The sequence below is a fragment of the Elephas maximus genome, chromosome 12 (assembly GCF_024166365.1).
Source record: "Elephas maximus indicus isolate mEleMax1 chromosome 12, mEleMax1 primary haplotype, whole genome shotgun sequence".
In the NCBI taxonomy this organism is placed as follows: Eukaryota; Metazoa; Chordata; class Mammalia; order Proboscidea; family Elephantidae; genus Elephas; species Elephas maximus.
This window is the reverse complement of record NC_064830.1, coordinates 79,614,344-79,641,662: the sequence shown is the minus strand read 5'-3', so window position 1 is coordinate 79,641,662 and position 27,319 is coordinate 79,614,344. Positions and strand designations below refer to the sequence as shown.

At 40.8% G+C, this 27,319-nt stretch overlaps 1 protein-coding gene across 7 annotated transcripts in view; it reads right to left on the bottom strand.

The window, feature by feature from the left end:
- Window positions 1–27,319, bottom strand: part of IQCK (IQ motif containing K) — a 271,465-nt gene that overhangs the window by 172,551 nt on the left and 71,595 nt on the right. For 5 of the 7 annotated variants that reach the window (XM_049904899.1, XM_049904892.1, XM_049904893.1 and 2 more), the window contains exon 7: window positions 19,887–19,971. The exons of 1 other annotated variant lie outside the window; for it this stretch is intronic. In XM_049904899.1, the coding sequence (XP_049760856.1) occupies window positions 19,887–19,971 (85 nt within the window). Of the gene's footprint in view, window positions 1–2,708; window positions 2,739–19,886; window positions 19,972–27,319 lie in introns of those variants that run through there. One more of the 7 variants, XM_049904898.1, reaches the window with a different exon arrangement.

Sequence of the window (27,319 nt, the reverse complement as noted above, 5' to 3'; positions counted from 1 at the left end):
GTCCTGATGAGAACTCACATTGGGCCCACATTGGGTTCTCCTCCTCTCCTCCGCAACCCCAGCTCACTGTAATCCAACCACATCGGCCTTCTTATTGTTCCTCAAAGGCACCGAGCACCCTCCCACCCCTGGAACCTTTGCAGTCCCTTTTCCCTCTGCCTAGAATGAACTTCATCAGGGCTCTACTCAGCACTTCCCAGAGAGGCCTCCCCTAATAACACGCCATCTAAAACAACAGCCTCTGCCATTCTCTAGCCTTTTAGGGTGCTTTATTTTGTTTCATGGTGTGTATCGCTTTTTGTAGATTGTTGTTAGTTGCCGTGGAGTTGATTCCGACTCATGGCAACCCCACGTATGCAGAGCAGAACTGCTACAAAAGGTTTGCAAGGCTCTGACCTTTCAGAAGTAGATCGCCAGGTCTAGGTAGGTTCAAACCACCAGCCTTTCGGCTAGTAGTTGAGTGCTGAACAACTTGTACTGCCCAGGGACTCCATTTGTAGATTATTGTACAACAAATGCTCATTCCTTTTCCCTGCCACACGCTTCCATAGGAGAAGGGTACTTCCTTTCTATAAGGTCTCTGGGAATCGGAATCGACTCGACGGTAATGGGTATCGATGTTACGCTTGGTCATGTTACCTGCTTTGGCCAATGAAATGTGTGTGGAAGTGAGGTGTGCTAATGCCCAGCCTGTGCCTTAAGACACACCATGTGCGTTTGCTCACCCCTCTCAGAACTTCTGACCGCTGCCATGAAAAGAACATGTCCTCGGTAGCCTGCAGGTTCATGACAGACCCTAGAACAGACCTGAATACAGCCCACAGACTAGAGCCAAGTGTCACAGAGCCCAGCCTGGCTGATCTGCAGACATGTGAGCGTGATGTAAACGTATGTTGTAATCACCGACTTACAGCCAGTGGGTGGTTTGTCATGCAGCATTATTGTGACAATAGCTAACTGATACACTTCCTGACACTGTATTACATATTTATTTATGTTTATAGGCTATCACAAGAATGCACGCTTCATGAGGGCAGGGATTTTGTCTTACTCACCATAGTACCCCAGCATCTAGTACAATGTCTGCCTGCCTGTCTGCCTGCCGAATAGCAAGCATTCCATAAATACTAGTGAACGGATCTTAGCAAATAAATTGATCTAACCTTAGAACAGAGCTCCGGTGGTGCAATGGTTAAGAGCTCAGCTGCTTACCAAAAGGTCAGCAGTTCTCACCAGCCATTCCTTGGAAACCCTGTGGGGTAGTTCTGCTCTGTCCTATAGGGTGGCTATGAGTTGGAATCGACTCGAAAGCAATGGGTAGTGGGTAACCTTAGAGCCTGCTTGGTTAACCATTTTGCTACACTGCCTTCAACTTTGCCCAAAACACTGAAAAGTATTAAAAAACAATTGTCTTGAACAGTTTAGGCAACAGACCTTTAGCAAGGAAAATGGGACTCCTACCAAGCTGTTTGCTTTCTGTGCCAGACATGTTGCTCTTCACCTGGGCTTTATCAGAAGTTATCCAAAAAATACAGCTAATCCTGCCTGAGAACGGAAGTGCTGCTTTAAGCAACACTGGCTCACCTGGGTGGGCGACTATCCCTGGAGCAAAGCCAGAGAGATGGCTAGTGAGTGTACATAAACAGAGGAAACCAGTTACACACCTCCACATCCCACCTGGAGTAGCTGTGCCAGGAGACGCCCTCTCTGAAAAGGAGGAAGAGGGAGCTGGGAAACCTGTAAAGCACCCAACAATACAGGGAAGCCAAACACTCCAGAGAAAGCAGAAGGAATAAAGAATCTGGACGTCAAACCACTTATTCTTGGGACTTTCTGAGGAAATAGAAATTGACACTAACTCCCAAAGGTCTCCTCAGCCCTGCCAGCTCACGCTTGGGAGTATTTTGAATGCGAAAACGTTTGGCCAAATTCCTACCTATTGGCTGCATTGGTAGTACGTTTTCCTTTGAATACAAACGTTCAGAATTATCTGTGTGTGCTGGTGTGGAACGTTATGTTAAATGCTAAATGAAGAGGCCAGCTGCAAAATGGCTGTATGAGCCGTATTTATAGAAAAAAAAAAAACCCATATCTATAAAAAACACACAATGCGATAAATATACATAAATGTTCATATATACAAAGCAAAAACACTGAAAAGACACACACCAAACTGTTAACATGGTCACATCTGGGAAGCAGGTTTAGGGTCAGGCAGGAATGGAGACTTTCAGAGTTTACTTTAAATAACTTCTATACATATATATATATATATATTTTTTAATGAGTTATCTGCTCTTTTACAATAAAAACATTAATTAATAGATTTTCATGCCAGGATGGCCATTTTTTTCTAAGCCCAAGGTCACACACTGCTCCCCGTGATCCTTTCAGAGGTGGTCCGCCGCTGTCACGCAATGACATCTCATCTCACATGATGTCTTCCAGTGACAGGGGGCCTTTCTCTTGCTCGCTCTGATGAAGTGACCGGCTCATGAGCTGTTCTGTAATTGTATCCTTGGCACCAAGCCTCTGCTCGCCTTGTCTTTCTAGTTACATCAGTGTTTACTTTCTGCAAACGAACTGACTTAACCCATCCTGCCAAAGAATCATGGTCATGGCAGGGCCAGGTTTTGCCAACACCACCATGGTCTCTGACGGGGCTTGAATTTATCCTGTTGCACTGCTCCACCTGCTTCTTGGCACCACGCTTATTCTTTCACACATTAAACAACCTTCTAATAAAAAAAAAAAAAAAACATTGCCATCAAGTCAATTCCAACTCATAGCACCCCTACAGGACAGAGTAGAACTTCCAAGGAGCGGCTGGTGGATTCGAACTACCGACTTTTTGGTTAGTAGCCATAGCTCTTAACCACTCCACCAATAGCACATATAAAATTGACTGGGAAAGAATGCTCTTTTCCTTGGTCTTTAAAACCTCTCTTGTTTGTTTAGGAAACAGGGCCTCTGGTACTCTTCAAATATGAAAGATGCTGGTGTATAATTACAACCACACTGGTACCATTTATTTCTGCATCTACAGTTTCCAAAACACTTTCTCATGTATTGCCATCCTTAAAGGCATTCTGAGCCTAATGATAACCCGGTGAGCTAGATTTGGCAGCTATTATTATTCCCAATTCAAAGCGAGAGAAATTGAGATTTGGAGTTTAGAGATTTGTCCTAAATTATCCAACTGGTAGAGAGCAAAGTCAATTCCAGTACATCAGTGGGTCTCAATCCTGGCTACATGCTGGAATCACTCGAGAGCTTTAAAGAATACCTGTCCTGATCTCACCATGGCCAGGTGAAGGAAACTCTCAGAGGAGTGACATTCTGGGTATAAGAATTTAAAAATAAAACCTTTCCACAGGTTGACTTAGACAGATTGTAAGGTTTGGGACCATTCCAACGCGTCGGCACAAATAAGTAGTCTCAATACAATTCAAATGCGATTCTCCATCACCAGGGTTAAGGAACTTCTCCTCAATGCCTCTACAGATTGAACTGCATCCCCCAAAATGTGTGTCAACTTGGCTAGGCCATGATTCCCAGGGTTGTGTGACTGTCCGCCATTTTGTCATCCGATGTGATTTTCTTCTGTGTTGTAAATTCTACGTCGATGTTAACGAGGCAGGATTAGAGGCAGTTATGTTAATGAAGCAGGACTCAATCTACAAGATTAGGTTGTACCTTCAGTCAATCTCTTTTGAGATATTAAAGAGAGAAGGGAGCAGAGAGACATGGGGGACCTCATACCACCAAGAAAGCAGTACCAGGAGCAGAGCATCTCCTTTGGACCCAGGATCTCTGTTCTTAGAAGCTCCTAAACCAGGGGAAGATTGATGATAAAGATCTTCCTCCAGAGCAGACAGAGAGAAAAAGCCTTTCCTAGGAGCTGGCACCCTGAATTAGGTCTTTTAGCCCACTAGATTGTGAGAAAATAAACTTCGGTTTGTTAAAGCCATCCACTTGTGGTATTTCTGTTATAGTAGCACTAGATGACTAAGACAATGCCTCTTTTCTTGTTGAGGTTCTACAATGGAATACTCCTCAGTAATAACAAGGAACAAACTGCTTATACACACAGCCACATGGAAGAAATCCAAATGCATTAGGCTGAGTGACGAAAGCCAGACTCAAAGTCTATATAGTGTGTGAATCCATTTATCTGACATTCTGGAAAAGGCAAAACTATAGAGGCAGAAAACAGATCAGTGGTTTCCAGTGACTAGGGGCAGGAGCAGAGGCTGACTACAAATGGGCAATATGAGGGAATTTTGGGAGGTATAAATGATTACCATGGTGGTTAGATGACCACATGCATTTGTCAAAAATCGGAGAACTGTACATTAAAAAGGATGAATTTTACTGCACTTAATGTATACTTTAATAAATCTAATTAAAACACACATACACAGACACACCCACAAGAAGATACTACTACACACCCACTATAATGGCTAAAATTAAAAAGGCTGATCATACCAACTGTTGATGAAGACAGGGAGCAACTGGAACCCTCATAACATTTTTGGTAGGAATACAAAATGGTTTAAAAGAAAGAATCAGAATGAGAAGAGACTGACAGAAAGAGACAGAGACAGAGAACGCTATGGTCCTGAGGAGAGTCAGACCCAGCCTTGAACTCTGCCTCTGCCACTTATCGCTGTGATATTGAGCAAGTCACTTAAAGTTCCTAGGCCTTGGTTTGTTTCTCTATACATGAGATAATAGTAAGTACATACCAGCCTACTTCATAGGGTAGTCATGAAGCATAAAGAAAAAAATGCTTGTAAAATGCTAGGCACAGTTCCTGGCACATAGCAAGTGCTCAAAACAGTAGAATTCTCTATTATTATCATTCTTCTTGTTATAGGTCCTCTAGGGACCGATGAGCTCTATTTCTGCAGCACCCAGGACATGTAGGTAGAAGACTTGATTTCAAGTTTGTCACATAAAAGAGTGACCAAATGAAGTCACATGTCAAAAATCACAAAAGTAGATGTACCAAAAACCAAACCCACTGCTGTCGAGTCGATTTTGACTCATAGCAACACTACAGGACAGAGTAGAACTCTCCTATAGAGTTTCCAAGGAGTGCCTGGCAGATTTGAACTGCCAACCTCTTGGTTAGCAGCCATAGCACTTAACCACTATGCCACCAGGGTTTCCAAGAGCATATATAAAAGGCCTCTATTTGAGTGGAAACCCTGGTGGCGTAGTGGTTAAGTGCTACAGCTGCTAACCATAAGGTCAGCAGTTCATATCCACCAGGCGCCCCTTGGAAACTCGATGGAGCAGTTCTACTCTGACCTATAGGGTCCCTGTGAGTCGGAATTGACTCGACGCAACAGGTTTATTTGAGTGGAACGGTAGAAGGGCTGGCAAAAGCCATTCTTGTAAGCATTCCACTTAGAAAGTAAAGATCTAACATCTGAATCCTCTGCATAAAAGCAGGGCCTTGAAAAGTTTAGTTATTTTATTCCATGTGCTTAGTGGGATTTGGATAGGGGGCCTTAACCTCCCTAACAGTTTATAAACATTTCCCACACGTTACAAAATGTTCAAAATGGATTCCAAATTGGTGGCCTTGAGCAACATAGTTACAAGCTAAGTTTCACAAATACATCTGAGATGGCCTAAAGAAAAGCCCTTGTCCAGGTTGAATTTTCTGGTTTGGAAGCTAATTTGGTAGTGAAAATGGGCTGAAAGTGCATTCTTGAGCCAGCAAATGACAACAGGATTCCACAGAGAAGATAAATCCTTCCAGATGGAGTTCCTGCTCCACAGTCCTGGGCAAAGACTGCTCGTCACGTCAAAGTGAACCACAGGCCTTCTGGGTTCCCAGAGAGATGGATGCGCACCACCGACAGGGGACCCTGCTGGTAATCTGATCCAGTGCCCCACTGTTCGCATTCCTTTTGCACAATACAATGTCTGACTTGTGCTGGCAAAGTCTACCCACCTGCCAGCAGATATCAGCCACAGAAAGAAACATTCCCAATGAAGAAAACCCTTCCCATTTCATACTCAGATGAACTAAATATGCCCCGGTGAGCCTTTACTTCTCGTCAGCTGGAGCTCTCCTTTCAATCCCACTTGGGGGAATCATAATTTCCAACAGCACACTTCATTTCTCAGCATGATAAGGCTTGGTTAAGAGGTGGTTGACAAAAGCCAACAGTAAAGCTAATATACTTTTCTCAAGTGTCATTGCTTGGGGGATTAACAAGCACAGCTGTTGAATTCAAGGACCCTGGTACATAAGCAGCTCCCCACAAAACTCCACGTTTAAGCTCCTACATAAGTCCCAGAGAAAGACTTATAAAACAGAACAATACAGTTCGCTCTTAGTATGCTCTCAAAAACCCTCATTACAGAGATCATTTAAGCGATTCAGTCATTCATTCAAATATTTATTGAGGGCCACTAGGTTTCAATAGATAAATGAGTGAGTATCTATCTGACTCATAGCAACCCTTTAGGACAGAGTAGAACTGCTGCATGGAGTTCCCAAGGAGCATCTGATGGATTCAAACTGCCAACCTTTTGGTTAGCAGCCATAGCTCTTAACCACTACACTGCCAGGGTTTCTGGAATATCTAATATAATGTCAGATAGTTGATAAGTGACAGGAAGAAAATAAAGCAGAGTAAGAGGGAGAGTGATGAGGGGATGCTATTTTTAAAAGGGTGACCAGGAATGACATCCAAGAAAAGCCCTGAATGAAGCAAGGGAAGACACTGTTATTGACAGTCATAGCCGAGAGAACAAAGAACAAGTGCAAAGCCCCTGAGACAGGAGCATGCTTGGTGTCCTTGAGGAAATGCAAGGAGGCTTCTAGGCTGGCTTTTTTTTAAATGCCATATTAAAGAAAATAGAGATTGTAACAATAATGATGATAATAATAAAAACCCTGTTGCCATCAAGGCAATTCCTACTCGTGGTGATTCATGTGTTAGAGAGTAGAACTGAGCTCCGCAGGGTTTTCTTGGCTGTAATCTTTATGGAAGCAGATCGCCAGGCCTTTCTTCCATGGAACCAGTGGATGGGTTCTAATCTTTCAGTTAGTAACCGAGTCAAACCATTTGTGTCACCCAGAGACCTCATGATGATAAGAGCTAACATTTCCTGTGGATTTACTATGTGCCAGGCACTGTGCTAAGCCCCTTTTGTAGACTAACCATCTGATTCAATCTTCATAGGCAGGAAGTATTATTATTCCCATTTTGCAAACAGGAGATTGTGGCTCAGAAGTTAAATAACCTACCAGAGGTTATAGTAACTGGACATACCAGGATTCAAACAGGTCTGTCTGTCGTCAGAACCCAAGTTATGAACAAGTTTGCTATAAGGCATGTTTTACACAGGAAGAGTAAAACCTGTCTTTCGATTCAGCCATAGCTTTTACGAACAATACAGTTAAGGCTAGTATTGGAACTTCAAGTAAATTTTCAAAAAAAAAAAATTGCCATGCCTGCTGCCCGAAGTGGAGACATTTTTCTCTTCTTCAATGCAGAGACTCAAGACGGAACTTCCGCTTTCGGTAAAAAAAAATATGGGAGGAACTACAAAACCTTTTCCTTGTATTCTTTGAAGAGCCCTTTTGTAGTTACTTGGTTTTTATCCAGGGCTGTTTTTGTCATCCATTTTCTACTTAACTATATAAACCAAAAACCAAACCAGTTGCCGTTGAGTCGATTGCAACTCCTGGTGACTCCATGTGTGTCAGAGTAGAACTGTGCCCCACAGAGTTTTCAATGGTTGTGATCAGGAAGGAGATCACCAGGTCTTTCTCCCAAGGCACCTCTGGGTAGACTCAAACCACCAACCTTTTGGTTAGTAGCCAAGCACATTAACCATTTCCGCCTCCGAAAAAAAAAAAAAATTTTTTTTTTTTTTGCCTCCGAGGTTACCTCTAAATAGAAAGGAGGGGTTTTTCAGGGGAAAAAATTAAGTTATATCGAATCAAAACACATTTAAATACCTACTACTTTTTATTAAGTCCTCAGAATGCTCTGAGGAAAGACATGCCAATATTTCACCCCCACCATTTAGACGGTCAACCGATCAAACAGGTTTTCCTGAAAGATGTCTAACACACGTGGTGTGAAAAGGTGCTTTCTCTGTTCGTGAAATCAAATTATTGTCCAGCTGACTTGTGGTCTGTTATGTCTCACCAGTTAAGACTATAACAGGAGATCCACAGGCAAAATAGTCAAACTTCCTCGCAATTAAAAATATCACACACACACAGCTGAAACCAAACTATTATGAAGACAATAGAACAGAAAACAATAGGATTTTGAAATTTCAGAATGAACTGAGTATGAGTATTTTTATTTTAAAAATTGGATTAAAATAAAGAACATTTTCTGAATTTTATTATTGTTTCAGAAACTTTTGCATGCTTAGACACACACATGCACACAGTTCTAAAAAGGTTCAGGAAAAAAATAGTTGAATGATACCATATTTTAACTAAAGAAGGAAGGGTGGAAAATTATTATGGTTGAATTAGTATTGCTTTCTAAATCTTTTAAAAGAGTTGTCCTTCCTTTGTAAAAACAACATATATATTCTTTGTAGATAATTTGAAAAATAGAGAAAAGTATAAAAAGGGAGTAAAAACATTACCACTTATCCTACCTCCAAACAACCAAAATTATGTTTTTATATATTACTTTCTAGCCTATTTTCTACATGAGTCCTTATTTTTCATAATTATAACCTGTCTGCATATAAAACGTTTTACTTTGTTTTCACTTAGTATATTATGGAACGTTTCCATCTTGTTATCACTCCCTATGTTTATTATTTTTAGCGTCTGCTAATATTCCATTGAGTAAATATACCAATATTCATTCTATAATTACTATATTATTGCATACTAATTATTTCCATTTTTAAAATCTAATCTGAAAGGTGCTGCACGATTTCAGGAATAAAACTCTCAGGCTCTAGATTAAAAGAGTGGTGCTTCTGGGTTGTGCCACAGACACAATCTCCACTATCTCATCCAGCCAACTGTTAGGAGGGTTATACCACCTATAGGCTAGGAAGGAGTTCCCCAGGCAGTAAGATTAAATATAATAAGTGGTCACTGAACCACCATTTCCCACGCTTCTGGAAACCCCATGGGTCTGATGAACATGACTGTGAATGGTGGCCCCCAGAGTTATGTAGTGCACAACCCATACAACTGAACATAATGGCCCTACCTCCTCATTCTGTCAAGTGCAGTGCCCACACAACTCCACCCTCCCTAGACACGCTTCATGCTCCCAACTGCTTTCTTTTTCCTCTCTTCACTCCCCTACCAAAACCTACTCCTAAGGCCCACATACATACATTGCTGGTGGGCATGTAAATTGGTCTAGAGGCTAGATTCTAGCCTCTCTAAAAGGTAATTTAGCGATAACTGTCAAAACTCTGAAAAAAACATGCTTACTCTAAGCCATCAATTCCACTTCTAGTAATTGCTATATTATTCTAGTAGTGTGTCTTATAATCAAACAGATGTGCAAAGATATATGAACAGTGATATCTTCCATAATATAGTTTATAACAAGAGAGAAAACTAGAATGTCCAACCAACTATGGTTAAAGAAGTTATGATTCAGTGCAATCATCAAAAGAAATATCATAGAGCCATTCAGATTTTTGAGGTAGGTCTTCGTGTACTGACAAAGGAAGATATTCTCAATATATTATTAAAGGAAGAGCGCAGGTAAAAAAAAATTAAAATAAATGTGTTTAACATCATAAATTTGTGCTAATCTATTTAATTATAACAATATGAATAGGAGAATGTTCTAGAAGGATAAACACTACCATATAATTTTAAAAACTTATATGCATTATCTGTTTTTTCCACAATTGATATTATTTCAATAATAAAAAGCAACAGATATTGTATGAGAAAAATGTGCTCCTTGGGACAGGCTTTTCTCCAGCCTGGTATGGAAGGAGGTTCATGTGTGTGGGGGAGGAGGGTGACACCGTGAGTCACCACACTGGGCAACACAAACCTAGTGACACCACTGACCGGGATTAATTCAGGAAGGGGCATAGGACCCAAATCAGGCCAGTCAGATCCAGTGAGACCCAGCCTCCAGCTGATGCAGGCCACAGCCCTTCTCGGGGACAAGCTGAGATCACTGCTCTGCACAAGTGGATCCAGGTGTTCATTTTGTGCCAATATCTTCCTTTATGTGCTGATAAGCAAGAGTATAGAAATTTCTATATTGAAATTTTGATTGTCAAGACTCTTGGTTTTAAGTGACAGAAATCCATCTAGATTCACTGGTATAGCTGAATCCAGGTGCTCAAGCAATGTCATCAGGGTCCAGCCTCTCTGCTCTGCTTGCCTCTGCCTTCACTTCACTTCTCATGCGGGGGCAAGATGGCTGCCAGAAGCCCCAGACTGACTGCCTGGCCTCTCAGCAGCCCCAACGCAAAGAGAGCTTCTTTTTCCCAACAACTCCAAAGCGAACCCAGAACTGGGTCTCACTGGATCTGACTGGCCTGATTTAGGTCCCATGCCCATTCCTGAATTAATCCCGGTCAGTGGCGTCACTAGGGTTTTGTGTCACCCAGTGCAGTAACTCACAGTGTCACCCTCCTCCCCCACACACATGGACCTCCTCCCATACCAGACCATACAGAATCCTTAGCAATGTTTTTTGTACTAAATGTTACCCATAAATTGTAATTCCCATATATCACTCCTTCTTTTCCTTTAGTTACTACTTCATTCTCAAAAAAGTTATTGATATAGGTTCACAAATACTAATTACCACAATATTGTAGCTAGAACACCAGAAAATTTGGCACAATCAACAGCAATGAAAACAACAGTGCATGCTTGTAGCGCATGCAGATAAAACCACGCGATTCGAAGTGTCATTGTAATTGAGTAATAATGACAACTCTGACTGGAGCGCATCAGAAAGTTCAAAACATAAATTCACATAGAGTTTTAGCCTTTGGGTATATATATTATTTTTTATTGTGCTTTAAGTGAAAGTTTACAATTTCAGTCAGTTTCTCATACAAAAACTTACACACACATTGTTATGTGACCCTACTTGCTCTCCCCACAATGTGACAGCACACTCCTCTCCACCCTGTATTTTCCGTGTCCATTCAGCCAGCTCCTGTCCCCTTCTGCCTTCTCATTTTGCCTCCGGACAGGAGCTGTCCACTTAGTCTCATGTAGATTAAAAAAAAAAAAAAAATTTTTTTTTTTTTATCTACTTGAGCCAAGAAGCACACTCTTCACCAGTATCATTTTATGTCTTATTCTCCAGTGTAATCTTTGTCTGAAGACTCGGCTTCAAGAATGGTTTTACTTCTAGGCTAACAGAGAGTATGAGGGCTATGTCTTCTGGGGTCTCTCCACACTCAGTCAGACCATCAAGTCTGGTCTTTTTGCTAGAATTTGAGTTCTGCCCCATACTTTTCTCCTGCTCCATCAGGGACACTCTGTTGTGTTCCCTGTCTAGGGCAGTCATTGGTGGTAGCTGAACACTAGATCTTTGGGTCTTGGGCTGATGGAGTCTCTGGTTTATGTGGCCCTTTCTGTCTCTTGGGCTCATATTTTCCTTATGTCTTTGGTGTTCTTCATTCTCTTTGCTCCAGGTGGGCTGGGACCAATTGATGCATCTTAGATGGCTAGTTGCTAGCTTTCAAGACCCAGATACCACTCACCGAAGTGGGATGCAGAGCATTTGGTTAATACACTTTGTTATACCAGTTGACCTAGATGTTCTCTGAAACCATGGTCCCCAGACCCCTGCCCCTGCTACTCTGTCCCCTTGAAGAGTTTGGTTGTATTCAGGAAACTTCCTAGCTTTTCGTTTAGTCCAGTTGTGCTGACGTCCCCCGTACTGTGTGTTGTCCTTTCCTTCACCTAAAATAATTTTTTACTACCTAGTCAGAGAAAACCCCTCTCCCTCCCTCCCCACTGTCCTAACCATCAAAGAATGTTTTCTTCTGTGTTTAAACCTTTTCTTGAGTTCTTATAATAGTGGTCTCATACACTATTTCTCCTTTTGCCACTGACTAATTTCACTCAGCATAATGCTTTAATGCTTTCCGGATTCATCCACATTATGAGATGTTTCACAGATTCATCACTGTTCTTTATCATTGTGTAGTATTCCATTGGGTGAATATACCACAATTTGCTTATCCATTCATCTGTTGATGGGCACCTTGGTTGTTTCCATCCTTTTGCTATTGTGAACAGTGCTGCAATGAACATGGGTGTGTATATATCTATTTGTGTGATGGCTATTATTTCTGTAGGATATATTCCAGAGAGTGGGATTGCTGGATCCTATGGTAGTTCTATTTCCAGCTTTTTAAGGAAGCACCAAATTGATTTCCAAAGTGGTTGTACCATTTTACATTCCCACCAATAGTGTATAAGTGTTCCAGTCTCTCCACACCCCCTCCAACATTTATTATTTTGTGTGTTTTGGATTAATGCTAGCCTTGTTGGGGTGAGATAGTATCTCATCGTAGTTTTGATTTGCATTTCTCTAATGGCAAATGATAGTGAGCATTTTCTTATTTGTTAGCCCCCCGATTGTCTTCTTTGGTGAAGCAGCTATTCATAACCTTTGCCCATTTTTTAATTGGGTTATTTTCTTTTTGTTGTTGAGGTTTTGCAGTATCTTCTATATTTTAGAGATTAGACGCTGATCAGATTTGTCGTAGCCAAAAATTTTTTCCCTGTCTGTAGGTTGTCTCTGTACTCTTTTTGTGAAGTCTTTGGATAAGGATAAGTGTTTGATTTTTAGGAGTTTCCAGTTATCTAGTTTCTCTTCTGGTGTTTGTGCATTGTTAATAATGTTTTCTATTCTGTTTACGCCACGTATTAGGGCTACTAGCATTGTCCCTATTTTTTCTTTCATGATCTTTATCGTTTTAGATTTTATATTTAGGTCTTTGATCCATTTTGAGTTAGTTTTTGTGCATGGTGTCAGGTATGGGTCTTGTTTCCTTTTTTTGGCAGATGGATATCCAGTTATGCCAGCACCGTTTGTTACAGAAACTGTCTTTTCCCCAGTTAACAGACTTTGGGCCTTTGTCAAATATCAGCTGCTCGTAGGTGGATGATTTTACGCCTGGATTCTCAATTCTCTTCCATTGGTCTATGTATCTGTTGTTGTACCAGTACCAGGCTGTTTTGACTACTGTGATGGTATAATAGGTTCTAAAATCAGGTAGTGTGAGGCCTCCCATTTTGTTCTTCTTCTTCAGTAATACTTTACTTATCTGGGGCCTCTTCCCTTTCTATATAAAGTTGATTTTCTCCATCTCATTAAAAAATGCCATTGGAATCTGGATCTGGATTGCATTGTATCTATAGATCACTTTGGGTAGAATAGACATTTTCACAATGTTGAGTCTTCCTATTCGTGAGCAAGGTTATGTTTTTCCACTTAGGTAGGTCTCTTTTGGTTTCTTACAGTAGTGTCTCGTAATTTTCTTTGCGTAGGTCTTTTACATCTCTGGTTAGATTTATTCCTAAGTATTTTATCTTCTTGGGAGCTATTGTAAATGGTATTGAGTTGGTGATTTCCTCTTCGATGTTCTTTTTGTCAGTGTAGAGGAATCCAACTTATTTTTGTATGTTTATCTTGCATCCTGATACTTTGCTGAACTCTTCTATTAGTTCTAGTAGTTTTCTTATGGATTTTTTTAGGGTTTTCTGTGTATAAGATCATATCATCTGCAAATACAGATACTTTTATTTCTTCCTTACCAATCTATATGCACTTAATTTTTCTAGCCTAATTGCTCTGGCTAGGACCTCCAGCGCAATGATGAATAAGAGTGGTGATAAAGGGCATCCTTGTCTGGTTCCCATTCTCAAGTGTAATGCTTTCAGGCACTCTCCAATTAGGATGATGCTGGCTGTTGGCTTTTTATAAATGCCCTTTATTATGTTGAGGAATTTTCCTTCTATTCCTATCTTGCTGAGAGTTTTTATCATGAATGGGATTTGAACTTTGTCAAATGCCTTTTCTGCGTCAATTGATAAGATCATGTGGTTCTTGCCCTTTTGTTTTGTTTATATGATAGATTACATTGATTGTTTTTCTAATGTTGAACCATCCCTGCATACCTGGTATGAATCCCACTTGGTCATGGTGAGTTATTATTTTTTTTTTTTTGATATGTTGTTGAATTCTATTGCCTAGAACTTCATTGAGGATTTTTGCATCTAAGTTCATGAGGGATATTGGTCTGTGATTTTCTTTTTTTTGTGTGTGTGGTGTCTTTACCTGGTTTTGGTATCAGGAATATGCTGGCTTTATAGAATGAGTTTGGGAGTATTCCATCCTTTTCTATGCTCTGAAATTCTTTAGTAGTAGTGGTATTAACTCTTCTCTGCAAGTTGGGTAGAATTCTCCAGTGAAGCCATCAGGGCCACGGCTTTTTTGTTGTTGTTGTTGGGAGTTTTTTTAATTACATTTTCAATCTCTTCTTTTGTTACAGGTGTTTTTAGCTGTTCTACCTCTGTGTTAGTTTAGGTAGGCAGTGTGCTTCTAAAAATTTGTCCATTTCTGTTAGGTTTTCAAATTCGTTAGAGTACAATTTTTCATAGTAATTCTGTTATGATTCTTTTCATTTCAATTGGGTCTGTTGTGATTATCCACCATTTCATTTCTTTTTATTTACTTTTAATTTTTATTGTGTTTTAAGTGAAAGTTGACAAATCAAGTCAATCTCTTATACAAAAATTTATATGCACCTTGGTATATACTCCTAGTTGCTCTCCCTCTAGTGAGACAGCATACTCCTTTCTTGCACTCTCTACTTTCGTGTCCATTAGGCCAGCTTCTGACCACCTCTGCCCTCTCATCTCCCCTCCAGACAGGAGCTGCCCACACAATCTCATGTGTCTACTTGATCCATGAAGCTCACTCTTCACCAGTATCATTTTCTATCCCATAGTCCGGTCCAACCCCTGTCTGAAGAGTTGGCTTTGGGAATGGTTCCTGTGTTGGGCTAACAGAAGGTCTGGGGACCATGACCTCCAGGGTCCTTCTAGTCTCAGTCAGACCATTAAGTCTGATCTTTTTACCAGAATTTGAGGTCTGTATCCCACTGCCCTCCTACTCCCTCAGGGGTTCTCTGTTGTGTTCCCTGTCAGGGCAGTCATCGGTTGTAGCCAGGGACCATCTAGTTCTTCTGGTCTCAGGTTGATGGAGTCTCTGGTTTATGTGGCCCTTTCCGTCTCTTGGGCTTATAATTACCTTGTGTCTTTGGTGTTCTTCATTCTCCTTTGATCCAGGTGGGTTGAGACCAATTGATGCATCTTATATGGTCGCTTGCTAGCGTTTAAGGCCCCAGATGCCACTGTCCAAAGTGGGAAGCAGAATGTTTTCTTAACAGATTTTATTATACCAATTGACTTAGATGTCTCCTGAAACCACGGTGAGCACTGCTTTGGCTGTGTCCCAAAGGTTCTGGTAGGATGTATTTTCATTCTCATTTGATTCTGTGAATTTTTTTTTATCTGTCCTTAATTTCTTCAGTAACTCAGTAATTTTTTAGCAAAGTGTTGTTCAGTTTCCATGTGTTTGATTTTTTTTTGCCTGCTTTTTCTGTTATTGATTTCTACTTTTATGGCTTTATGGTCTGAAAAGATGCTTTGTAATATTTTGATGCTTTGGATTCTATTAAGGCTTGTTTTATGGCCTAATATGTAGTCTATTCTGGAGAATTTTCCATGTGTGTTGGAATAGTATACTTGGCTGCTGTATTTAGGAGCCCTGTCATTGGGTGCATAAATATTTAATATGGCTATGTCCTCCTGGTGTACTGACCCTTTAATCATTATATAGTGTCCTTCCTTATCCTTTGTGGTGAATTTTACTTTAAAGTCTATTTTGTCAGAAATTAATATTGCCACTTCTCCTCTTTTCTGATTGTTGTTCGCTTGATATGTTTTTTTCCATCCTTTGAGTTTTAGTTTGTTTGTGTCTTTATGTCTAAGGTCTGTCTCTTGTAGGCAGCATATAGATGGATCATGTTTTTTTTTTTTATCCATTCTGCCACTTTCTCTCTTTGGTGCATTTAGTCCATTTACATTCAGTATAATTATTAATATGAGTTTGGTGCTGTCATTTTGATGTCTTTTTTTGTGTGTTGTTGACAGTTTCTTTGTTCCACTTAATTTTCTGTGCTGAGTCATTTTTCTATATGTATTTTCTTTTCATCTCTTTCATTGTTCTTGATTTTGTATTTGCTGAGTCTTTATGTTTTTCTTGTTTATTTTAATGTATATGATTGTTAGTTTTCTTTCTTGTTACACCTTTAGGTATTTTGATACATGTAAGCTGGCTTATAAAAAATGTTTTCCTTGTTATAACTAACTACAGGGATATTTTTATAGACAGTCATTTTGGTGTCACCCCCTCTGACAGTGTTACCTGGTGAGGTCTGTATTCCCCATATCCCGCTAGTGATGTCCCTGATCCCGGTAGCCAGGGGGATACAATATTCAAATGTCCAAACTGGCACAGGTCGGCCCTTACAGCCAGAGTGGGGCCTGCCCAACTTTAAAACTCCTAGTCTTAGCTTACACCATGCTATTTATCCCTGGGTCACCTCATTCACCCCAAGTCAGTTAGCTGTAGACAAAGGTATGAATAAGTAAGGAAAAACTGCACACAGTCTTATTGTTCTCTGCAGGTAGAGATCAGGATCTTCCATCTTTTTTCTGTTTGTTTTTAATTTTGCAGGTCCAAACAGGAGCTGCTGAGGCAGCCTTGCTCTGTGTCTTTGACCATCACATGACAGGTATGACTGATGGCCTTTGTGATTATCAGCTGTCACAATGTCTGGAAGGAGAGCCAATGTTGGGAGGAGGGGGGATCACCGAACTCAACAAATAGGTGTCAACATGGAGTTAGACTAAAATTAAACAAAGAGACAGAAGGCCTCAAGCACCACAAGCCTTTTTTGGGCAGAATAAAAATTCAGCAGCTTTCTCTGGTCTCTGCCTCCCAAACCATTAAAGACATTTCCATCCATTATGGCCCATGAGAACTTCACAAAAGAGCAGAATTTTCTCCATTGCACCCAGCATTTCATAAACAGAAGCTCACACTTGATGCAGTAGACTGTGACTTTTTTACAAATCACACTTCACAAAAGAGTGTTCAGAGGACCAGATTTCATTCACAATATCCAAATAGATTAAAAAAATACAACACTCAGTTTTGTATGTTGGAACAATCTGGCTTTCCAGCCGCTAGATTAGTGTGTTGATAGAATAAACAAGAGAATGTCTACTTCTACACAAGTACTCAATGCCTAGTAATAAATATCAGCAACCTATTTTCGAAGCTAATTATAAACTCGCAGCAACAAGCTAGAGTTCATGCAAACAGCTTTTCACATCACGAGGCATTTCTGTTAATTTGGCCAGTTAAATACATATATATGTTTTATAAGGTGTTCAGCTAGTTTTGTGCTAGATAAGTGAGGATGTTGGATTTCTGTGTTTCAAAATTATACGGTGAGCAGAGTAGAAACTACATGGGAGTGGGTAAGAAGAGGGAGAGCCTGTGTGAGTACGTGCTATAAGAGTACTTCCAGGGTACATTTCGTGAATCCCTGAAAATTTCTTTGGCTAGTCATAGGAGGATGTTTAATTTTCACTGCCCAAACCAGGCCAAACATCAAGAACTTCTAGCAGAAGACCATATGGTCAAAAGGAATAAAATGATGGCACATCTTATATTACTATTTTTCTAAAATGTTTATTTATTTGCTTTGTTTTGTTCAGGTATAATTCATATACCATCCAAAGATGGAAATCAAGAGGCTTGTGAAAGTCAGAAGTCATTAGTCTTGGTTGGACATCACTGGATTTAAACTAACATGCTGATGTTCAATTATGAAGGAAAAAGACCACATTTATAAAATATGTATGAAGTGCTGAAAACCTATGGCATCAAAGATTGTATCTAAATTGCAAGCTGTAATAGAAGGTTTTATAACAGGATTTTAAGTCTCTGGGAACACCAGACTGCTCTTTATAATGTGCAAGCCTTTTTTTTTTTTTATTTAACTTTCACGCTTGACCTCCAGGACTGAGGCCAGTACAAAAGGAGTGGAGTGACTGGGCACTCTTGCCTCAGTAAGTTCCTGTGATTAGGAATAGCCCATATGTTCCACTTAATGGTCATATAACAAGTATTGATTGATTGATCGATTATAGCTCATTAGTATTAACCTTACTTCTTGATGGATAATTAACTTCTTGCTGGTGCTGTCACTTCAGCTTATTTCTCCTGCACAAGCTCTGAGAAGTGCATCAGTATGGAGATCTCTGTCCTACATGTAAATCCACTGGGGCCTTTTCCTGTGTAAAGTTTGCCACCACTGATCTCAAATCTAAGCTCATGTCACTGATGTCTGACACTCAGACTTGGGTGGGGCTGTATGGCCGATCAGAATGGGAGGGTCCTGTTTGCTTGGCAGCTTGGTAACACTGATACTCTAATTGTCAAATTGGAAAGGTTATATACCCATTTTAGCATGAGATCCATATGCCACTCTCCTACGTGGTGAGAATGGAAACAGGCACATTCTTCCTGAGGGGCCACACGGCAACATGGATTAGGACTCGGAAGCTTTATAAAGGGAACTCACCAAAATTCAGTCCTGATACGTGCTACGCACAGAGGAATCTTGAAAATATTACACTGAATGAAATACATCAGACACAAAAGGACAAATATCATATGATCCCAGTTAGAAGCAATATCTATAATAGGCAAATGTATAGAGACCAAAGTAGATGAGTGGTTACTAGGGGTTGGAGGAAGAAAGCAATGAGAAGTTATTACCGAATGGGGTACTGAGTTCCTGTTTAGGGCGACGGAAAAATCTTTGGAAAGAAGTGGTGATGGCTGCACAATATGGTGGAGGTAACGAATGTCACTGAATTGTACACTTAAAATGGTTAAAATAGCAAATTTTTGTTACACATATATTACCACAAAAAAATTTTTTTAAAAAGGATCTCACCCTTTTGACCCAGAAATTCCACTTCTAGGAATTCTTCCCACATAAACCACCAGACAAATGTACAAAGATAGCTGCACAATCCTGTGTTTTGCAGCATTTGTTACAATAGTGAAAGACTGGAAATAATCTCAAAGTCCCAAATAGGAAAATGTTTGCAAGAGACAAGTTATAAAAGAGGTTATTTTCTATATGTTAAATATTCACATGTTATCTATGTATAAAGATTTTCAAGGTTTGGTAAGTTTTACACCAAAACATTAATGATAATTATCTTTGGGCGACAGAGTTATCAGTGTCTCAAAAATTTTATTTGCGTCATTTGAATTTCCTAATTTTTTCCTAAAATGAATATGTATTGTTGTTGTCATCAGGTGCCATTGAGTCGATTTTGACTCATAGTGGTGATCTCAGGTGACAGAATAGAATTGCCCTATATGACTTCCTAGCCTGTCATCTTTACTGGAGCAGATCGCCAGGTTTTTTCTCCCATGGAGCCCCCGGGTGGGTTCTAACCGCCAACCTTTCAGTTAGCAGCCAAATGCTTAACTGTTGCACTACCAGGGCTCCTTGAATATATATTATTCCCCATATATGTTTTTTGGCAATACAGACCAGTTAACCCAACCTTAAAAGGCTGAAAGTTACTTTCGGTGATAATTGCAAAATAAATGTTGGTAAAAATTCTAAATCACTGTTTAAGACCTGTTTTTCAGAGACTCCTAGTTCTGGATGTTAGAATATCCTGTGTTTCAAATTCACCTAAGGGTTTTCCTGTGGGCCTGCCCAATGCTGTAATTGCAAATACACATGACTCTTACCAGATAGCCTCTCCAGAAGGACTGAATGAAGAGCACTGCTTCCTCTTCTGTCAGCAGAAGGGAGAGGGGGATTGGCGGCCGGGGACTGAAAAGCAATAAAACAGTCAAATGCTCATAAGAATCCGTGCTTCAGCCTTGGCAACGCCTTTGACCACGTCACATTCTCTCTGATTAAGTGCCTTGTCCATCCCCATTCTTAGACAACAACAATATCAGTTTTGATAGAAAAGCTTATATGCTCGAGTTGAGTTAGCATTATTTATGTTAAAATCCAAGATGGTTTTTTTTTTTTTTTAACCACCATAATCTTAAATCACTGGTTAGCCTGCTCTTCCTCGGGCAGGCTCAGGTTGCTAAATTGTGTGTTATTCCTGAAGTTGCAACATACATGTTATTGCAATAAGACTATGTAACACAATTTAAGAGACACAGGATATTACATTATAATTGAGGCACAATAAAAGGCTCTACTTCCGATTTTCTACTGAAGGGAAATTAAGTAGTCCATCTCTTTTCTGAAAGAACTTGGAATTTATCTCAGATAATGTGGTTTAAATTCACTCATGTTTCAGTTCCGCTACTACATCTTAATAAGCAATAAACTATCTCAAACACTAGGTTCAGTTTACAGTGTCTGCCTTTGTGAGATTTTTCAGTTTATGAAGGAATTTTTGGTCATAGATACCACATGTAAAAATCATGGTTAAATTTTTTTTTTTCTACACATTTTATATGAGCACTAATTACTGACAAGGTCTTGCAATTCTGCCTTAATTCTGTGTCTTTATGTTTCCCCAAAGCAGAGCTACTTCTGAAAAGCAAGGGCCAAGACTTTTCAGATACAGTACAAAAATACAGACCTCTGAAAGGGTGTGGATCCCATGGAGGCCACCTCCAGGACAGGCGCCCCAGAAATGACTTTGCAAGTGAAGGCTTCCCAAGTGCTCAGGCCTCACAGCCCTCCCTAATGACAGCCATCACTGAGCTTATAGTCATTCTCATTGTGTAGAGAGGAGTCCCTGGTTGCGCAAATGGCTAAGCGCTCGACAACTACCTGAAAGGTTGGCAGTTCAAACCCACCCAGAGGTGCCTCGTAAGACAGGCCTGGCGATCTGCTTCCAAAAGGTTCATTTCCTCCGAAAGCCCTATGGAGCACAGTTCTGCTCTGCACACATGGGGTCAACATGAGTTGGAATCAACTTGATGGCAACAAGAGAGGGTGGCTAACCTGCCAAGGCCACCCAGCTTGTAGATGGCCTAGTCAGGATCTGGGCCTAGACCCAACCAACCCCAAAGCCCAGGCTCCAGTCTCAATGCTGTGCTGACATACCACACCTCAACTGGGCAAACACTCGCAGATGCCCAGCCTGGCTGGCACAGACTGCAAAGCTAAGTACCAACAATGCATGATTCTCCAGGACCTGGGGTTTTGTTTCCCTCTGAACTTTGACTAAAGAAACACACACACACAAAAATCTTTGATACAGTATATTTGTCTGAATGAATGAATGCTCTTTTGAATCATTCCAGAATCAAAGAAATCAAAGCCAGGAATAGCCCTGGAGTTATCGAGACCGTTCTGAGCTAGTACAGCGTTGTTGCCAGTCTCTGGCTCCCTGATGGGGCAGGCCCTTCCTAAAAGACCTAGGAAAGGAGAGGCTTCCACTTCTTTGGAGAGATAATTACACACTCATGAGGGTATCATTGTTAGAAACCTTGCCCTAATGTTCGGTTTCCATTTTTATTTGCATAACGTAGTGGCTTTTTTTGGTTTGGTTTTTTGTTCTGTTTTCGTTTTCACCCCTTCTTGCCTCTCTTGGCTGTAAGAGAGCATTTCCGTTTGCTGGAGACTGGCCACAGGAGGCAGGTGGGCTCCCTGCGTCCACATTCAGTGTCTCTCCCCCACTACTGTCCTTAGTCTCTAAATTTCAACCATGTAACACCAATGAATCATACTCCTTAAATCATTTCCCTTCACTAGTTGAAAATCAGCAATTCCTAAAAAGGTCTAGATGTTTCTAAGGAGACCTTGGTGTTTTGGAAGTGAATTTTTGAGAATAATGCTATAGTGCATTAGCCCCAGCTGATATTTACTGAGAGATCCTTGGACACCTGTTCCACCAGTTCTGCTCCTTGTGCTCCAGCCATGCTGGCCCTCTCACTTCCTCAAATGTGCACACTCCCTCCCACCTCATGGCCTCTGCAGAGGCGCTTTCTTCTGCTCCAGCAACCCCTACTCCCAACCAGGGCCGCCAAGTAGAGTTGTACAGGTAGTTCTCTGCTCAAGGGCACCCAGCAGATGGACCAGAGGCCACTGAAACTTAGCCCACGCTCACCTTGCTCAGCTATGCTACTGCCCAGAGCTTCGAATCAGTTTGTTCCAGTTTGAATCCCTGCTTAAAATTTGCATTTCTAACAAGTTCCCAAGAGCTGTTAATGCTAGTGCTTAGAGACCAATTCTGAGAGCTACTACTAGTAGAACACTGGTTCTCAAAATTTATTATACATAAGAATCACCTGGGGGTCTTGTTAAACTGTAGATTCTGATTCAGTATATCTGGGGTAGAAATGTAAATTCTCACCAGGGCTTCGAACGAACTGGTTTGAAGCCCTGCGTTCTGCCCTAAGGAAGGGGCAACTTTCCCTAATTTGCTCAAAGGCGCCACAAGGGCTGGTGAAGGCCTAACACCTTTCACCTGGTCCATTCACTCTTACTCCTTCCAACTCCATGCAAACTTTATTGAAAGATGTCCTTTGATGAGATCAGGGCCCAATGCTGCTCTGTCACTGTCCTTCCTAGTCCTTGACCCAATTTGGAGATGTAAGATGTAAATAGATAATCTGTGTAATTATCTAATTATTGCCTGAAACCTGGACTGGACTGAAAGCGCCATGAGGGCAGGGGCTGGGCTTGTGTGCTTGCTCCTCTTGGTACTCCCAGCTCTTACTACAATGTCTAGCACATAGTAGGCATTCACTAAATATTTGCGGAATGAGCAGTTGGTTCTGTACCTGTAAATTCTGTACCTGGCAGTGTGCTAAGCACTTCCCACACATTATTTCATTAAATCCTCTCAATAATAATAATAAGCTACTGCTATCCTTCTTTTAGAGCTGAGTAAACTGAGGCTTAGAGGGTAAAGTAACTCATTTAAGGTCACTGGTCATACCCTGCTGAGAGTGCACACTGCCTGAGAAACGCAGGGGTGATCCAGAGAGGAAAAGAGGGTCAGCTCACATGGTCACCAACAAGGAAGTCAGGATTCTAGCAGCTCTAAGTGTTAAAGAGAAGAAAACGCAGTCTTTTGCTTAGAAGAATAAAAGAAAAATCAGGGCAAAAAAGCCATAATCATAGAAAATGCCTTCTTCATTAACTCTTACAGTAATAACTTGGCAGATACTCATTTGTATGAACCTCCACAGGGAAATCATGTCAGGACAACTCAACGAAGTGGAATTTGTCACTTGTATCTGAGATTTGATGGTGCCCTTAAATTGGGCAGCTATAGAGGAAAAAAAAAAAAAATTTTTTTTTTTTCTCTGTAGCTGCCCAATTTTCTAGCTTTAAATATGTTTTTTTCTATTTATGTCATGAAATCCTCAAAGTAACAGGATTCCTGTTTTGCAATAGCAATGGGAAAAGAGAACTGCAAATCTTAGGATACAAGGGGCTGGCTTGGCCCAACAAAGGGCTTAAGCCACTAATGAAACCCCAAACTGCTTTGCATCACAATGACATCTCCAGAAAGCAAAATGAGATTTCTAATAGACCTTTACGCAGTAATATGAGGCCACCTTTAGTGACATCCCTGCTTTCATGGCTAAATAATGGGGCGCTGTCTAGTACCTGAAAAAAAATAATAATAATGTGAGAAAGCCAGTGTAAATCAAACCAAATGAAAAGGACTGAATCTTCAGATAGTAGTCCCTGGAAATTATCAATCATTTCAGCAGGCCAGCTAGAAGAGATGGAAGCCACGCCAGGCCCATCTCTCTCTTTTGGAATCAGTGCAACTGGCTTCAGGTCAAATAAAAATAGGCAGCGAGCAGAGGCGATCACTCATTAAAGGGTGGGGGGTTGGGAATGCACACATCAATCACAGAAGGCGGCAGCTAAGCTTCCTCAAGTACTCACATTAGACATCCCCAGGGCAGACATTTTTGCATGTTCAAACAGGCACAGCAGCACTGCTAAGTATGTTTCCAAAAGAATTATTTGTTAACGCTCATTTGTCATGCCCTTCTTTTTTCTCAAATGTGAATTAAATATACTTTAACCAGGAGAATCCATGCTGTACTTGTGAGAAAGAATACGAATTTATTTTTCTGATTGCGTGTATGTGTGTGCATGTGTGTGCGTGTGTGTGTGCATGTACCTACACAATTCTTTCCCCTTTTATTGGACACAAAGTAAAACATTTGCAGAACATAAAGAAGATATGCTATAGAATGGGGCCCTGGTGGCACAGTGGTTAACAGTTCGGCTACTAACCAAAAGGTCAGCAGTTCGAATCCACCAGCCACTCCTTGGAAATCCTATGGGGCAGTTCTACTCTGTCCTATAGGGTTGCTATGAGTTGGAATTGACTCGACAGCAATGGGATATACTATAGAATAATCATAAAATACATACTAAGAGGATCTGAACAGTTAGTCTATCAATTTCTCTATACAGCTCTAACACAAGAGGTACCATCTAAAATTGCATTTAAGCAGAAAAAAGTAGGAAGGAGTAAAGCTTGCTTTACACTGAAAATTTAATCTCAAAGTTTTTCTCCACTTTTCATTACATAAGGTATTAAGTTGCTTTCGTGGACCATGAAAGCACAATCCAGATGTAAAGCCATTTACAAAGACGGTTGTTGAGCACCGTCGAGTTGATACGGACTCTTAGCAACCCTATATTACAGAGCAGAACTCCTCCTTAGAGTTTCCTAAACTGTAATCTTTACAGGAGCAGGTTACCAGGTGTTCCTCCCAAAGAGTTGCCTGTGGGTTTGAACCGGAGATCTTTTGATTAACAGCCAAGCACTTAACCATTGTGCCATAGTGCAGACTCTAGTCAACCATCATTCATAAAGACTTGCATTGGCCCAGTATTTGATAATGTCCACCCATAATATTCAGCAAAAGAGATGTTATCCAGATCTTGCCCTCAGCATTAACTGGTTTCCCAAACACTCTATGTTGGAGGGATCATGCTCTTGAGTTATAAACTTAAAATATCTGGAAGAGGTACAACAGAGGTATTTGCAGACATACTGTCACTAGCCATTAGGATGCAACCTCATGGGACTCTCAATTCCAGCCTTCTGTGATGTGAGGAACAGCTCCAAAAACCCGTGAGGAAGAGGTTGGCTATATTTCTCCCCGGCAGCCTTGAAGCACATTTAGAAATCATGGCTACTAGGATGTGATCTTGCTTCCGCCCCCTCACTAATCTCCACCCTGGGAGACCAACAAGCACCCATTACCCCAGCTTCAGGCTGACTCATTCCCCTAGTTAAACACAGAGTTGAGTCCCATTTTACCAACCCTGTCATTGGAAGCAGTGTCTGTGCCCAGATAACAGTGTTCATGAAACAGTGCACTCCAAGGCCACGTGCTCACCCCTGTGGGTTTCAGGTATAACAGTCTGAAAAAAGAAGGCTGCAATACTTGCTATTTTTTCATAAAATATGCCCAGATTGCTATGCTATTTAGCCTCTTTGTAACTGGTTACTTCATGTTTTCCTCTAACGTGACTTATGGAAAACATGAGTGGGGTATTAATTTTCTGTTTCAAGATATTTCAATAAAGAAAGTATGGCAAGGTTCCTTTGAGAAATACTGTGAGGGTTTCTTGATGTAAGTAGACCAATAATTCATTAACCTGCAATAATCTCTAGAGCGCAGATGTTTGGAAACACAAAAGATGTAAGGAACGTCTATGTTATTAGCTGACCATGATCCATTCCCCCTTTTTCTGGTAAGCTCCCCAAATTTTTTGCCATTCTGCTCATATCCACGAATGACCTCGAAAGAATCGTGAATTTTGCTTTGGGAATATACATAAAGTTTAGCATGGAACAAATACAGAGTCTGTGAAAAATAGATTGACTATACATAGGATTATAAAGCAAATAATTATATTGAAATGTGGTTATCAAAATATTAAAATACATTTGGTGATACAGTAATATATGAGCTTCTAAATTATGCAGCAAATAACAAGAGCTTTTTTTTTTAGTGGCAGGTCAGTTAACTACTGTACTTCCAACAGGGCGATGAATGTAAAAAATGATATTTTAAAATATCAGCGCAAATGTAATGTGATAGGAAAATATCTGTGATTTCTGTTCGTGACAATGTCACAGGTACTGCAGATGCTACTTAGGTTTGTTGCCCACAATCATAATTAAAAGAGAGGCTAAATTTCAGTTAGAGACTAGTGAAAATAAAGAAGTGATCTTCCCTCTTCTAAGTTCGAGGACTCCTGAATCATAGGCAGCTGTGGCTGGAGCTCGGGGCAAGGGGGGAAGATGAGCTTTCCATCTGGTATGAGACTAAAGACCAAGGATTTAAAAATGGACAGGGTGAATCCTAATAGTGAAATAAAAAAAAAAATGAGATCATTTAAAAACAAAGAGCAACCTGGAAGTTATGGAATTTGCCAAAGAGTTATCAGTGGGATGCTTCTCGATAGGCAAAGGGATTCAACATAGTACAGTGGGCAGTTACCGGGGGGTGGGAGGGAGACAAAAAAAAAAAAAACTTTCCATGTTTTTATTACCAATTAGTTGTGATTCTTCAGTAAACCCATTACAGTTTCAAAACAGAACTCTTACTTCCCCCAACCTGACTCCATTTTAGTCAATGGCTGCCCATTCAGCTAGTCGCTCAGGCCGAACCTTGGAGTCATGCTTGACCTCTCTTGTTCTCTCACCCATGTCTAATCCATCAACAAGTCTTCTTGGTTCCAACCTCAAAATATATCCCAATGCAACCGCTTACCTCCTCTCCTCCCAGCTGCATCATTTCCTGCCTGGGGGTGCCTCCTCACTTGCCTCCCTGCTTGCCCGATGGCAGGGAGCCAGCTTCAGTCAAGTCCCCCCACCACCAGAGTGATCTTTTCAAAAGATAAATCAGATTACAACACTCTTCTGCTCAAAACCCTCCTATAGTTTCTTATCACACTTAGTAGATGAAAAAAAAAAATCCAAACTCTTTAACATAGTACCCAGCGCCCTACCCAAGCTGGTCCCAGCCTACCTAGCCCTCTCTGACTTCATTTCCTACCACTGTCTTGGTATCCCTCTTCTCCTCTTGCCTCACTGGCCAAGCTTGCTCCCCTCTCAGGCCCTTTGCATTGGCTGTTCCTCTGTCTGGAATAATCTCTGTGGCTGGCTCTCTGTGCTTGTCATTCAGGTCCCTACGCAAGCATCATCTCCTTA